This window comes from Raphanus sativus, chromosome 6 (genome assembly GCF_000801105.2).
Source record: "Raphanus sativus cultivar WK10039 chromosome 6, ASM80110v3, whole genome shotgun sequence".
NCBI classification, from domain to species: domain Eukaryota; kingdom Viridiplantae; phylum Streptophyta; class Magnoliopsida; order Brassicales; family Brassicaceae; genus Raphanus; species Raphanus sativus.
The window spans coordinates 12,515,247-12,529,537 of NC_079516.1; the positions used below are offsets into that span (position 1 = coordinate 12,515,247).

Here is a 14,291-nt window from a genome sequence, read left to right on the forward strand (position 1 = left end):
TACGCCAAAGTTTTTTTTTTTACTAAAATTTGGTGCAGTTACCTCAAAGTTGTCTGAAAAAAAAAATCACATCAAGCCCACAGAACCTGATTAATCTTTCATCTTCGATAACTTTTATTATTCATGACTTTGAAAGCGCGTTCATTACTTATCACAATATCACATCCTTATTATTTTTAATCTTCGAACTACTGAAAGTCTGATACGTAATGCTAGAATTTTCATGGATTAGGTAGGTGAAAAGTAAAGTGATCTAAGGATAAGTGAGCAGAAACGAAAGATAAGATTATTTACAGGTAGATATTTTGAACAAAAATCAAATGGTGATAGTCTAGTGGTAACTTTTTGGGATTTGGTGTGTATCCACGTTAGTTATGGATTCGATTCTTCCTCGAAATTAAGTTATCACTATTTGACAGTTTGATTTTGGGTTTTTGCCCCAAATAATTTATATGGTGAGTCATAATAAACGATCGATTCAACTTAACTCGGACGGATAATGTGGTACGCTTTTGGAATAATCCACTATGTAGCATTAAGTGCGCTTCTCTCGGACCAACCAGATAAGCCGATAGAGTTTATAAAATAATATATATATATATATATAGAGCAAAAATAGAAATGATCATGATCTAGACCTGTCACAAAACTGTATAATTAGGATCGGTAATAATTAGCGTCCATCTTGCGAGTCTTGCCTCAAACGTATGTCTTTCCGTTTCTTAGGTCATACCATGATTCTTTGCCAGGCAAATACGCTGAAGCATGTATTGTTCCCTAAGGAAGTATGTGACTGGGGTTTGATCATTTCTTCTAAGATGATTCATAAAGTCAAGAGACAACAAGAAGACGAAAGTAGAAACCAGTAGGCACCTTAGTGTAATAAACTCCTTGCACCAATAGGCCATTATTAAGCACCGACTTGGTACCACCGAACTAGTAACTTGTCACCCTGGGAGGATATCTTTGTATATAATATAAGGAAGTTTACTAAAATGAGTCAAATTAATTAAGTAATTACTAGAATAATGCAAAAAGTTTGAAATTACTAAACTATTTTTGTTCCCCAAAATGTCCTTTTTTACAGTTGTGACGAAAAATATATATTACAAAAATGCCATTTAAATTTTGGACAAATTTCCGACGGCAGATTTATTTTGCAAATAAAAAAATCTATCGTGGAACAAATCTGTTAACGAAATCTGTTGTTGAATTTAAATTTGCCGTGTATTTGGTAGCAGACTTTTGAATCACAGCAGATTTGTTTGAGGTGGTAGATTTTTATGTCCGACTTAATGTCGTCAACAGATTTATATGTCTTAGTCTGTCGAATGAAGCGGCCGATTTGTTTAGATTGCCAGTTTTATATCGTATCAATTAGATTTTTAAGGCCGATTTAAAATTAGGTATAACCGACTTTTAATGGTTGATAGACATAATTTTTTATGACAGATATGTTTATCCGATTTAAAAATTGTAGTCGACGTTTGTATTCACTTGGTGGCAGATGTGTTGAAATTGTCATCTTTGATGGCAGACTTTCGAATCAAATTTTAATTACCAGATTAAGACACAATTATTGTGGCAGATTTATCCACTCGAATTTCTGGTTATGTTCACAAAACTTCGGTTTAATTTAAATTGGTTCAGGTTTAATTTTGGTTTAAATTAATTTTGAAATTTGGTTTAAATCAATTTGTTCTTGGTTAACTTAATTTAAACCTCCGGTTAAAACAATTTTAAAATTTGGTTTATGTTTAGAATCATATTACGCCACGTTTTTCCAATTAGGTTAACATTCTTTGTCGTCTTCTTCCTGTTAACTGTCGTTCATAAATTTTTGGTCCACTTTCATGGTGATCTGCAACTGCCTTTTTTTAACCAATATTGATTAGAGAATAAATGGAACGCTTGATTATTGTTTCTGGGAAGTGGAAAGTTGAGAAAAACAAGTGGCTATTTGAAGTAGATAATCATCGAGGTAGCATAATAGGTTCTGCCAATGAAGACACCCGATTTGAAGATTTCGTGAAAAACATATTTGAGGATTATGAAGTTGATTTTGCTGAAAACGACTTGGAACTGAGGTACCTTTTTCCGAAGCAGAATCTACACAATCAAAGCATCAATACACCACCTGTGAAAATAGGAAACGATAGGCAGTTTCATTCATTCTTGGATCTTTGCAAAGTTGAGAACGTTCGGCTATGTGTAGAGTTTAAAGTGAAAAAAAATGTTGGGGTAGGAGCTGCCGAAGATCAGAAACAACCCATACAAGGAGATGACTTGTTCTGTGAAGACGAAGAGGATACAGACGAAGATGGTGATCGGTTCGATTACTGCGACGATTCTGATGGAGCAACATCTGATGATGAAAACTTTACTACATATGGGCTTCCACGAGACCATGTACAAGAGGTTAATGGATCTTTTACAAAGATGATTTATGAAAGAAAGATAGCAGAAAGAGAGTCTCCAATGAGTATGTCTGATTTGCGCTCATTCAAATTTGACGTGGGACAGAATTATGACTCAAAAGACGCATTGGAGAGACGTCTGAAGATATGTTCAGTTGTTCACAAGTTTGATTTTGATGTCATTGCATCAACACGCACACTACTTTTTGTAAAATGTTGGCTAAAAGGATGTACATGGAAACTAAGAGCTACGCCAATAGGTAACTCTTTCAAGTTTACAGTCCGAGTATATGTAGATGAACATACATGCTCCATAACAGAACGCTCATCTCGTTCCCGACAAGCTACTCCTGAGATTCTTGGACTCTTGTACAAAGATTATATTGGTGCGGTTGAGCCATCTGTTTTGCCAAGTCATGTTTCTACTGCTTTGAACATGAGCTTCGGAATCAAGGTTGAATAAACTTGTGCATCAAATATACTTTATTCTCCAGCCTTTACATCCTTTTAAATGTGTTACTGTTTATTGTTTGTTGCAGATGGATTACTGGAAATCTCATCGTACACTTTTAGTTGCTAGAGATCTCGTAATGGGTTCTTTAGAGAGTGGATATGAGCAATTACCTACTTACCTGCACATGATCAGAATATCAAATCCAGGGACTTTAACTCGACTGGAAGTTGATACAAACAACAGATTTAAGTATTTATTTCTTGCATTTGGCGCTAGCATTTCTGGCTTTCCATTTATGAGGAAGGTTGTGGTGGTTGATGGAACGTTTTTGCAAGGAAAATACAAAGGAACGCTTCTGATTGCAACATCACAGGATGGTAATTTTCAAATCTTTCCAGTTGCGTTTGCTGTGGTTGACACAGAGAATGATGAATCATGGACATGGTTTTTCCGCCAACTCAGCCGTGTGATCCCTGATGATGAAGGGTTGGCGTTAATCTCTGACAGGCACAAGTCAATAGAGAAAGCTATTGCAGTGGTGTATCCCTTGGCAAGCAGGGGAATTTGCACGTACCACTTATATAAAAACATCTTGTTGAGATACAGATGGCGTGATTTGTTTGGATTGGTAAAAAAAGCCGCCAACTCTTTTAGGTTAACTGACTTTCAAGCAACCTTCGAGACAATCAAAGAGTTAAACCCAGCTTTGCATGCATATCTGGAACGTGCTGATGTACGTAAGTGGGCACGAGCTCATTTTAGAGGTGATAGATATAACCTCCTTACAAGTAACATAGCTGAATCCATAAACAGAGCTTTGTCCGGTGCTAGAAGCTTGCCTATTGTTCACCTTCTAGAGTCAATCAGATTAATGATGACACGCTGGTTTGCAACAAGAAAACATGATGCTGAGTTGATGAAAACCTCGCTTACTCGTGGTGTAGAGAAGGTGTTGGAGGTAATATATTTTGAATCATGTTATGTGTTTCATTAGACTATTTTCTAATATACTAAGCTTTAACATTTGCAGGGACGGATACCTATTGCTAATATACTAAAGGTTCAAGCAATAGACATTCATCAGTCACAAGTGACTGGAGTCTCATCTTTACATGTTGTAAATCTGACTCAGAAGACATGTTCTTGCCGTAGATTTGATTTGGAGAAGCTACCATGTGCTCATGCTATAGCTGCTGCGGAAGCTAGAAAGATATCATGTATATCACTTTGTCAGCATTACTATCGGAAGCAAAACTTGTACAATGCTTATTACACTGCTGTTATGCCCAAAGATGATACTGCTCCAATTCCAGAAAAGATTGCAAAGATGATATGTTTACCACCTGAGGTCCGCCAACCACCGGGGAGACCAAAAAAATCAAGACATAAATCTGTTTTGGAGAAAGTTGCAATTAAGAAGCGGCCACGGAAAGAACACACATGTCGAAATTGTAACCAGGCGGGTCATAATTCTACAACATGTCCTCTTAAGTGATGAGTTTTCGATTTACTTTGAGACTTTGGTCATCATATTTCATTTACTTTGTTGCTACATGGTCATTAAATTTCGTTTATTTTGTTACTTTGTTTAGAAGACTGGTCACTACATTATGGTTCATTTAGTTTGTGTTATAGTTTACATGTCATTTAGTTTGTCTGTCCAAAATTTGTAATGAGCCTAGAAAAAAGTGAAAGAGACGAGCCAGAATAACGTAGCTAAACCATCAGCGTTAAATAGCATCCAAATTACACATCCGAAAGCAAATACCATCCAAGTAACAACCATTCAAAAACAATAAAAAACCTACAGTTATACATCCCAGGAAGAGAAAACCAAACAAACAGGCTACACGTTATACTTCCTAATCCTCCATAGCCACCTCGTCAAAAATCTCCGCAGCCATCTTCAATCGCATTGCTTGTATGATCTGATCACTTAAGCCTTCAAACTTATACCCCACAGCTAGACATTCTAAGTTTCACTGTCGAATTCCCTACATATGGCGGCATTTGAGTCTTTGTAAGCTGGGTTCTTCTTTTGCGTGTAGGCTCCTCCAAACTGGAAGCAATTGCTTCCAACGCAAGTCTACACTTCACACTTTTCTGCCATTTTAGATGACTCTCCCAACCCTCTGAGGAAACGGATTGGTCATTTAGATGTGGGATAGCAAATGGTTTCTCTATCTTCACTTTTTTCAATGGCACTTCATCTATCTTCACTGCCATCATCTTCTTATTCTTCTTCTCTTTTTTTACAACACGTTGTATTGGTAAACCATCAACTGAGCTTTTTTTTGTCTGAACCATCCATGACTGTCAAGTATAAAAAAACGAGTTAGTATTTTGTACATAATAAACAGCAGATGAGAGTGTAAACATACCATTGTGTTGCTACAAGCCTCGTCTTCATCGTGCGCTTTGGAGTTGCCGGCATCGGATGGAATTTTTTCATTATCCTTCCCTTTAAGAACATTTATTTCTTCCTGCAATATGGCCATCTTGTTCTTCAACTCAGTCTCAAATAAACCCATTCTAGCTTCCATCTGAGCTTGTACAGAAGCTTCCAATGTCTTAGAAACCCTTTCGGCTACACTAACATCCATGGTTTCTAGTCTTCCACTCAAGTTGTTAACAGCCTCCAGCAACTTTTGTATTGTGATATTGATGGTGGGCATATCATTATGAGATTCTTCCTGCAAAACTCAGAAACCAAAACAGTTTAGATACTAAAACAAAACGAAAATGTTCAATAACACTTGATACATACCATTTCTGAAGCAGTTTCTTTCCTCTTCTTTCGTTTTGTGGAGGGGCTCTCATCCACTCTATCGGGAACACTAGGTGCAGTGACATGAGTTTTTCTCTTCAGGGGATTGGTAGGTGGCACTACCTCCCAAAACTTGTCGTTTAGCTGATCATTGAGGATGTCAACTATCATGTTATCCAACTCCTCAGGGGGTTCATCTTCACCCCATTTCGGATATCTGTCCTCCATTGCTTTTACAATCATATGCCTTACACGAATCTGCATTGTAAAGTATAACAGATACTTAGTAAAAAAAAATTAGAAAGAGAATTGTCAAGAAAATAATCGCACCTTCTGATATTTTTTCTTCTCTTGTGCACAGAAGTTAAGGAAGTTGATACGCTGACGAGAACCATGCCATGACAGAAGTGGATCCTCAGCTTCCTCTATCCGATTGCCATATAACTCTCCTAAACCTGGCACAGATTCGTATATCCAAATTAGCAAAGCATGAACGCAACCATGTAGTGTGTAGCTCTTCCCAACTTCGTATGTCACCATTTTAATGGAATCCACAAGGCTGGTAAATCCTACACGACCCCATGGATAGCGCTGGAAAGCTGCTGGATCCATCACCCTTTTCGCCAAATCCAGAGGTATTCTACTATTGCTTGAAATGCCAAATATCCCAATGCATAGTAGACACAACAAGCCAACCATTACACGCTCCTCTCTAGGCCAGTTTCCGATGACCGAAAAAAGGGCTTGAAGTTCATTAAACTTGGGTCCTTCAGAAATTGGAACTTTCATCTTCAACCAAAAGTCTTCATGAGCCACATCCCACTGTTCTTCCGTGTCATAGGGATCACAATTCAGCCTTGTAATATCTTCAAACTCATACAAAGAGAACCTCATTGGCTGGTCTACTATCAAAGACCAAACTTCATGACTGCTCTGAATCGCCAATTGATTCGCAAGAAAGTAATGAACATGTTTTGCAGACCAAGTGTAATCCAACTCCTTCAGCTTGATAATCACCCCTACAGCTGATTCTCTCAACTCGTCCCAAACGTCTTTCCCTACATTCTCTTTCAGCGTTTGTAAGTTGCCTAGAAAACAATTGTGGTTCATGCTCCTATTTTGAGCAGGCGTTTTACCAATCGGGTAAAGCCGAGGAGGATACTTCCTGTTATCCGAAGATGAGGCCATTCCTTTAAAAAAGCAAATAGAACAAACATAAGAAATAGAACAAGAATATACAACATAAATTTTACTCAGTTTGAAAATACTCAGTTTGAAAATAAATCGTGAAGTCATGAACACAAGGTGACATTATTACTCATTATAAAATCTGCACGAACCATAATATCACAGGAACCAAATAGAACAAACAAAAGAACCATACTAATTAAGTTTGAAAATATTTACTATCCAAGGATAAAGAAAATTGGGGATTTAGGGTTTTAGGGTTTTCAAAATCAATCAATTTCAGAAAAGTTTGTCTTTTTTTCTAAACTTATAGGAAAGTTTATCTAGAAACAAAGAAAAAAGAAAACAGTTTTTCAATTTAGAAATTAGGGTTTTCAAATTTCAATTTGGGATTTAGGGTCAACTTGCAATCAAATATCCGATAGAGTAACAGAGAATTACCTTTGATTTGGGTCTCACTGATTAAGTAACTGAGAATTGATGGCGGATCGAGTTCTTGAACAATCTCTTCCGGCAAGATTGAGTTATGATGGCAGAGGAAAGAGATGACGCCGATAGAAAGAGTGTCGGACGTTCTTTGATTTTGTCGGACGTTCTCAGAGAAAGAGTTATCGGACGTTCTTTGATGGAGGTTCTCTCACTTCACAAACTAGAGAAGAAGAACCCGTGTTCTAACCTTTGTCGCAAACTAGAAAAGAAAAGAACGCAGCTTTTTTGTTTTTAATTTTATTTATTTCTTTTGATAAAAATCTATTTTATTATTAAATGGGAAATTAAAAGGTAATGGCAAAATTGTGGTTAATGAGTCAATGGTTGGTTTTTAAGTAACTTTGACCATCTCGGATTTCAATCTAGTAATTACTAAGTTATTAGAGTTATTTGAGTAATTACTAGAATGATATGCTCTATTCTAGGTAATTTCTCTATAATATATGATATTGCAATGTGTGTATCCAATTTAAACTTTCATATTAGCACGAATCGACTTATACATTAAATGATCCAATAATATTTATTAATCACTCTAATTAAAAAAACTAATATGTAGAAATATTAAGACTGACAAAAGTCTTCATGAAAGTTGAGATTTAGCTTGATTCGAACCAATAACCGATATCGTATTCAAAGAAATCCCAAGAGGATCACCACCTTCCTCTTCAAATACCGCCAATAGATTTCCAGATGGTTTCAAAAACTCCCTTGGAATATGATATCTGCATCAATCAGATCCATATCATACCCCAACTAAAATGTTGTCTTAGTTCGTAATGCGTAGTTAATGGACATGTGTGACACTTACATAGATTGAGAAGGCTGACCAGAAGGTGTGAGAAAAGAAACCCAATAACGACCAATGCTTTCACCATTCACCCACACTTCTCCTTTACCCATACTCGTCATGTTCAGCCCCACCGGCTCATCTCCACTCGGCTCATCAAACATCGTCTGCATGTAAATAACACCCACACTAATTGTATCACACTCACACACGTATTGATAAATTATTATTCATGATACTAGTTACCTTGTACCAAGCAAGAGGTTGATTCTTAATGAGTCCAGCGTCATTGGTACTCCACTTCATGCTCTCTAGATTCCTCCGTTGATGTAACCTAGCTTTATCCCCAAGCAAACCCACCTTCACAAGACATATATACATGTTAGGGTTACAGATCAACACATCACATTCATCAATCAGATCACGATCTTGAACTTTTTTATATTACCAAGTAACCCCATTGAGATCCACTCAAATCAATGGCACTTGTCCCACCACAGCTGATTTGAGCTTTGGTTAGTCCATAAGATTTCCTCTCCATGTAAGCCCCAGAGTCCTTTTATTCATAGGATGAGGCAAACATGTCAGGGTTCTAATCTTTTGTGTAATACAAAAAACTATTAAACCAGGTTTTGGTTTAAGCAAATACCGTACCGGTAAACCGACCATGCCGCTAAGGATTGAAATGTTGTTTTGTCCATTGATTAAGCTAACTGGAACTTGGAGTTTAACCACCGAGATGTTTCTGCTTCCATGCCCAGATCCTGCAAGAACACACTTCCACTATATGTGAAAACTGAACACATTCGTAACCAAAATACTAGTGTTCTAAAAATCGGTTTAGGGCTAGATAAGCCGCTCAGACAGCAAATCGGTCACGAACAAAAAAAAAATATTCTAAAACGATCTCTTATAGTTGTGTACCTGCTAGTGCATTGTTGATGAACACGTGAACCACATGTCCTAATGACTCAATGTAGAGAGACGGGTTGGTGCAAGATGAACTCGACTCAAACCTTAAATTCAACAAGCCAATACTGTTTTAGTAATGAGAAATGAACATTAGGAATGTAGCGGGAAACATGTCATTTATATTACCTTGAAGTGTACCAAAGATAGTCACTCTTGTCCTTTGTCAGGTTAGTATGTTCCAACAAAGCATTAGTCTTCAAAGTTGTGTCTGAAAATGTTGGGATTGATTCTCTAAACACTTCCCATTTGTCTGGAACGTTGAACAGCTGAACCGGAGTTGTAACTCTCATGTTCTTCGCTACATTCACCTTTGCTGTTTGATAGATTAGGGTTTTGCAATCCTGAAGAATACCAATTGACTTGGGAAGCAAGCTATACGTATTGTTTCTGAACTGTATTTGACTGACTTTAGTCGCGTCGTTGTTCAGCAGGAACGCAACGCATCCGTTTTTCTCATCTTCAAATACATAGGCTTGTTGCATCGTTCCCGAGGAGAGAACCGTTGGGTTCCCATAAAGCAGAGGATTTGCTGAGGATTTTATAGCAGCGTGAAGCTCCTTCAAGTGACCGTACTTTGGTTGTCTCAAAAGACCTTTAAACACAAAACAAGATCAGAATCAGATTTACTGATGCTAAGAACCGTATCAAGAGCTTTAGATCGAACCGTATTCATCAAGAGGAGCTTGATCATAATATCCTGTAATGAAATATTGAGATGATGTCCTTCCAAAGTTTGTTCCACCATGGTACTGTATAAAATTATATTTGATGATGAGTTCCTAATGTAAATAGACAGGGACGGTGCTAGGCACAACCCAGTGAAACATCGTTTTCATCCTTATAATTTTAAGAAATAGTCTACATAGATATATGCCTCTAAATTATTTTAAAAAATTCTTTATAAAAGTTATTTCTAAATATTTATGGCCTCAAGATCACTAATGTTTAAAGAAGAAATTTGAATCTTAGTTACCATGTAGTAGTTAATGTAGCTTCCGTTTTTCGCAATGAAAAGAGCTGCATGGAAAGCAATATCCTCAGCAGATCTAATATAAGGTTCTGCTCCATAAGCTTGATAGCTGTATTTACCAAACATAGTTAACTTCTTGAACAAGAAAAGGAAAATTTGAAATGAAGTAAACCCTTACAAAGATGTCCAATCCTCAGTCCACATTTTCGGTTTACTAGGTGAGTTTGGTCCTGGAAATGTCTCGCCGCATCTCATTCCATTGCACGTATTGATCTACACATTAAATCATCGTATAAGAGGAAAGAAACATTGATCTTAAATAGGTAACCGGTAGGGTACGGTACGAACCACTGGATCAGGAGCATCGGGCTGCTTGCACATGATCCATGGCACTCCGGTCTGAAGCCCTACCGCCGTTTGAGCTGCCCACTTAACGTACGATGCTCCTTTCTCATGAAAAGAGGCCTCCACGTTTCCGTACTCGTTCTCTATCTATAAGATTAAAACCACAGAAACTCAAACCTAATGTTACTGTTCTACTATCAGCTATACTAATTAAAAACGAAAAATGAAAAGTGTTGCCCCAGCTCATAACACTGGTTTCAAAGTTAGTGGTCATGCTTGAGTTTTGTATTACAAATAAGCACTGGTTCGGTTTAGTTAGTTAATTCCTATGTTCGGTTTGGTTCGGTTCCTTGAAATTGAAACAGATGAACAATAAAGAATTTTCAATTACCTGGGAAAGAATGATTGGACCTCCTTGAGAAGCATATAAGCCCTCTGATTTCATCAAATCTACGATCTTACTGGTGAATCTTTGCATGTGTAACTTGAATGGCTCATTGTCGGTTCGGTATACCATACCGGGTACATCCCGTAACCAAAATGGCAATCCCCTGGTTAACCAAAGCTGTTGTTAAAATTATTCAACAAAATTTTCAATGTTAAATAAAAAAAAATATTTTGAGTTTATGAGTATTTAGTATACCCATAATTCCATTCAGCTTCGATGAAGGGTCCAATACGTAGGCAGACATAGAGACCTTGTGATTTAATTTCTTTAATAAACTTCACCAAATCGTTTCTTCCACTAAAATCATACTGCAATATTCATTTTACCCAATAAACTATATGTTAAACTATTATTATTTTTTGAAACTACATATGTTAAATTATTGTTAATATTAAAAGTAACAAATTATAAATTTTACAGATAAATTAGTAAATGGACTTACCTGTCCGAGCTTAGGCTCATGGAGGTTCCAAAAAACGTATGTTTGGATCACATCGACGCCTCCTTCCTTTGTCTTCTTTATCAGATCCGGCCACATCTGCATTACACAAAACAATAAAACATGCATTAAATTACTTTCAAATTAAATGTCATAACAGATTATTCGAATAATGTAAATGTTAAGGCATTTTGCTACGAGAATAATACTGGCAGTCTTTGGATCCCCATTGATTAGAAATTTTAATGACATAAAGATTTGTTCACGTGATTGTGTAGTTGTCAAAGACCTAATGATTGTAAGGCTCAGAAACAATGATCATCACATGCTAAACTATGGTTATGCTATGCAAGTAACGACAACAAGTTAATTATTGTTATGTTAAGGATTATAAATGAATTAATTCGCAACTTCTAATCGATTACGTTTGTAAATGATAATTTTAGAAGTACAAAAAGGTCAAAGAAGTAGACAGTGACAACATATTTGGAAACTGTGTCGTTTTTGAGACCCGTGACTTTCATTTTCAGTAATGTCATAGAGTCAAAGATGTTGTGTTAGATGGAAATATATGTCTTAATCTTGATAGTGAAGCTTAATAGATAAACCTTGTGAACCCCATACAATAAAAATAATTTATAAATAATACTTGACAGATCAATTTTGCTTCACTACGTAATGCATGTCCTTTTCGTTTTTAATATTATTTATTATTTTTTGTTAATATTATTTATTTATATAACCTTTTCATTACAATATCAACACTAATTATCACGTACACGGCATAAACTTGTGGTTAGTGCTTTCTTAATTATCATGATGTCGGGCTTAAAATCGGCTTCCACTAGATGTTAGTTTCATTTTCAATCATCAGCGAATTACCAAAACTAAATATATCTTAATTTCCTTTTTATAAAGTTTTATGTAAAAAAATAAGAGGTTCACGCAAGACAAAGAACATAAAAACCGAGAACACCTTAAGCCAACCATAACTAGCAATTTATTTTTCAAGCAACCTCTGCATATAATCTGAGATCTTACTAATTACATATATAGTATTATCCAAAACTAATACACTTGATTAGTTTTGTCATGTATAGACTTTGATATCAGAGTTTTTTTTTTTTTTTTTGCTAAATTGTTATCAGAGTTTGTCATATTATATCAATAAGACACAAGTTCTGGTCCAGCCATGTTCTTTACGACCTATCATTATTGCCAAAATGTGCTGGACATATATCACTTTACGACATTTGATTTGATTATATGCAGATCCTTATCTTATATTTATACATATATAATGAAAACTATGTACCTCGGGTGTGCTGCGAGGATAATGAATAGAACCGGAGAAGAGAAGTTTCCTCTGTCCATCGATAATCAAAGACCTTCCGTCGTACGTTACTCCCTTCTCCGCCGTAGCATCGCCGGCACCAGCTGTGGAAAGAACAACAACTATCGCCACAAGAATCCAACACCACGCGACCCGACCGGACATCATCTTCCTCTTTCTCATCTTCCTCTTTGATGTTTCTATTACTGATTACTGTTCGAAAATGTGTGTTTATTATTTATACACACACATCGAACATGTGGGCGTACGTATTAATGCATCACAGAAGTCTAAAACAACCAGATCTTGACCAAAATGCCCTTCTGATAAGAATATTTCTCATTTATAGTATGGTCTTTTTTTTCTTTTGTCAAGGATGGTAACGTATCAACCAAAGTAGTTAGTATAAACTATTAGGATAAGTACAATGTCGCATCTCGACAAGTGTTTACTATCTGGAAGATATTGAGTATCTTAGATAACTTCGTATATTTTTGACCAAAAAAAAAAAGATAACTTCGTATATAATGTGTTTTATCTAGATAATAACTGCATAATCTACTCTTTAGTTTAGAGCCCCACTTTATATCTACTATAGACAAGTTTTAATAAGATCATTTGATACAATGATTATTTTTAGTGTTTCAAAAAAAAAAGATTATTTTTAGTTAGAACAAAATCTGTTGAAAAAAAATCCAACTAAATCTTATTGATTTTTAAATATTTTTATAAAACAATGCAATAACTAATTTTGTAATTAGTATTATAATATTATTATACCTTAATATTAATTTTTTATTATAAAAATATTTCTATTTTAATAAATTTCATAATATAGTATATTAAAATAGATGTAATATATGAATTAAATAAAAAATATATACAAAATTGGTAATTAACCTATTTTAATTTAAATTTACTCTATTGTTTAGAGTCATACTTTTTTCTACTCAAGTCTCAATAGGACTATTTGATTAATTACTTATAATGATTATTTTTAGGGTTTCAGAAAAGATTATTTTTAGCCCAACAAATCTGTTGAGGAAATATAGATTTAAATTTTATTTAAATTATAACAAAATCTATTGAAAAATCTAACTAAATCTTATTAATTTTAAAATATTTTTTTAAATAATGCAATAACTAATTTCGTAATGAGTAAATATTATTATATATTAACTAAATTAAATTATTATTGTAAAAAAATAAAAATTATTTGCTATTTTTGTAAATTTCATAATATATTATATTAAAATAGAAGTACTATATAAATTAAGTAAAAAAACTATATAAATAAATAAAATAAACTATCATTGTTAAAAATATTTAAAATACATAAACTATGTATATTTTATACAAAATATTACCATATGTTATGCTTATATATCTACAACTATATATTATTTTAACTTAAAACCCACAACAAAATATTATCTAAAATAATTATATACAAAATATAATAGTATATAACTAAATTTTAGTTCATGTGTTATTTACAAAATAGGATATCAGAAACTTTTAATAATTCAAAAGATTATAATGAAAAATCAATTTTAGTGATCTTATCTCTTTCTACATACATTTTCTGTTATGGTACCTACTGGTATCATTACATGTATGGCTCATTGTGTGTATTTTTAATCATTCGGCGATAGTGCATAGAATATTGTATTATTGCA

At 34.8% G+C, this 14,291-nt stretch overlaps 3 protein-coding genes across 3 annotated transcripts; 1 reads left to right on the plus strand and 2 right to left on the minus strand.

Moving 5' to 3' along the window:
• Positions 1 to 1,902: 1,902 nt before the first annotated feature.
• LOC108807827 (uncharacterized) lies at positions 1,903 to 4,366 on the plus strand. The gene is made up of 3 exons (XM_018580069.1): positions 1,903 to 2,871; positions 2,957 to 3,829; positions 3,902 to 4,366. Exons 1-3 carry the CDS (start codon positions 1,903 to 1,905, stop codon positions 4,364 to 4,366), a joined length of 2,307 nt encoding a protein of 768 aa, XP_018435571.1.
• A 197-nt stretch (positions 4,367 to 4,563) lies between these two features.
• On the minus strand, positions 4,564 to 7,555 carry LOC108811960 (uncharacterized). The gene is made up of 5 exons (XM_018584086.2): positions 7,268 to 7,555; positions 5,969 to 6,828; positions 5,639 to 5,896; positions 5,253 to 5,564; positions 4,564 to 5,184 (listed from the first exon to the last, which is right to left on the minus strand). The coding sequence occupies exons 2-5, from the start codon at positions 6,824 to 6,826 to the stop codon at positions 4,822 to 4,824; spliced, it is 1,791 nt and encodes a 596-aa protein (XP_018439588.2). The 5' UTR covers positions 6,827 to 6,828; positions 7,268 to 7,555; the 3' UTR covers positions 4,564 to 4,821.
• Positions 7,556 to 7,778: 223 nt separating this feature from the next.
• LOC108811807 (beta-galactosidase 6) lies at positions 7,779 to 12,942 on the minus strand. The gene is made up of 15 exons (XM_018583899.2): positions 12,595 to 12,942; positions 11,283 to 11,378; positions 11,036 to 11,148; positions 10,784 to 10,943; positions 10,396 to 10,539; positions 10,226 to 10,320; positions 10,051 to 10,156; positions 9,742 to 9,826; positions 9,204 to 9,669; positions 9,030 to 9,121; positions 8,760 to 8,869; positions 8,554 to 8,661; positions 8,352 to 8,465; positions 8,127 to 8,272; positions 7,779 to 8,040 (listed from the first exon to the last, which is right to left on the minus strand). Exons 1-15 carry the CDS (start codon positions 12,793 to 12,795, stop codon positions 7,899 to 7,901), a joined length of 2,178 nt encoding a protein of 725 aa, XP_018439401.2. The 5' UTR covers positions 12,796 to 12,942; the 3' UTR covers positions 7,779 to 7,898.
• Positions 12,943 to 14,291: the final 1,349 nt, after the last annotated feature.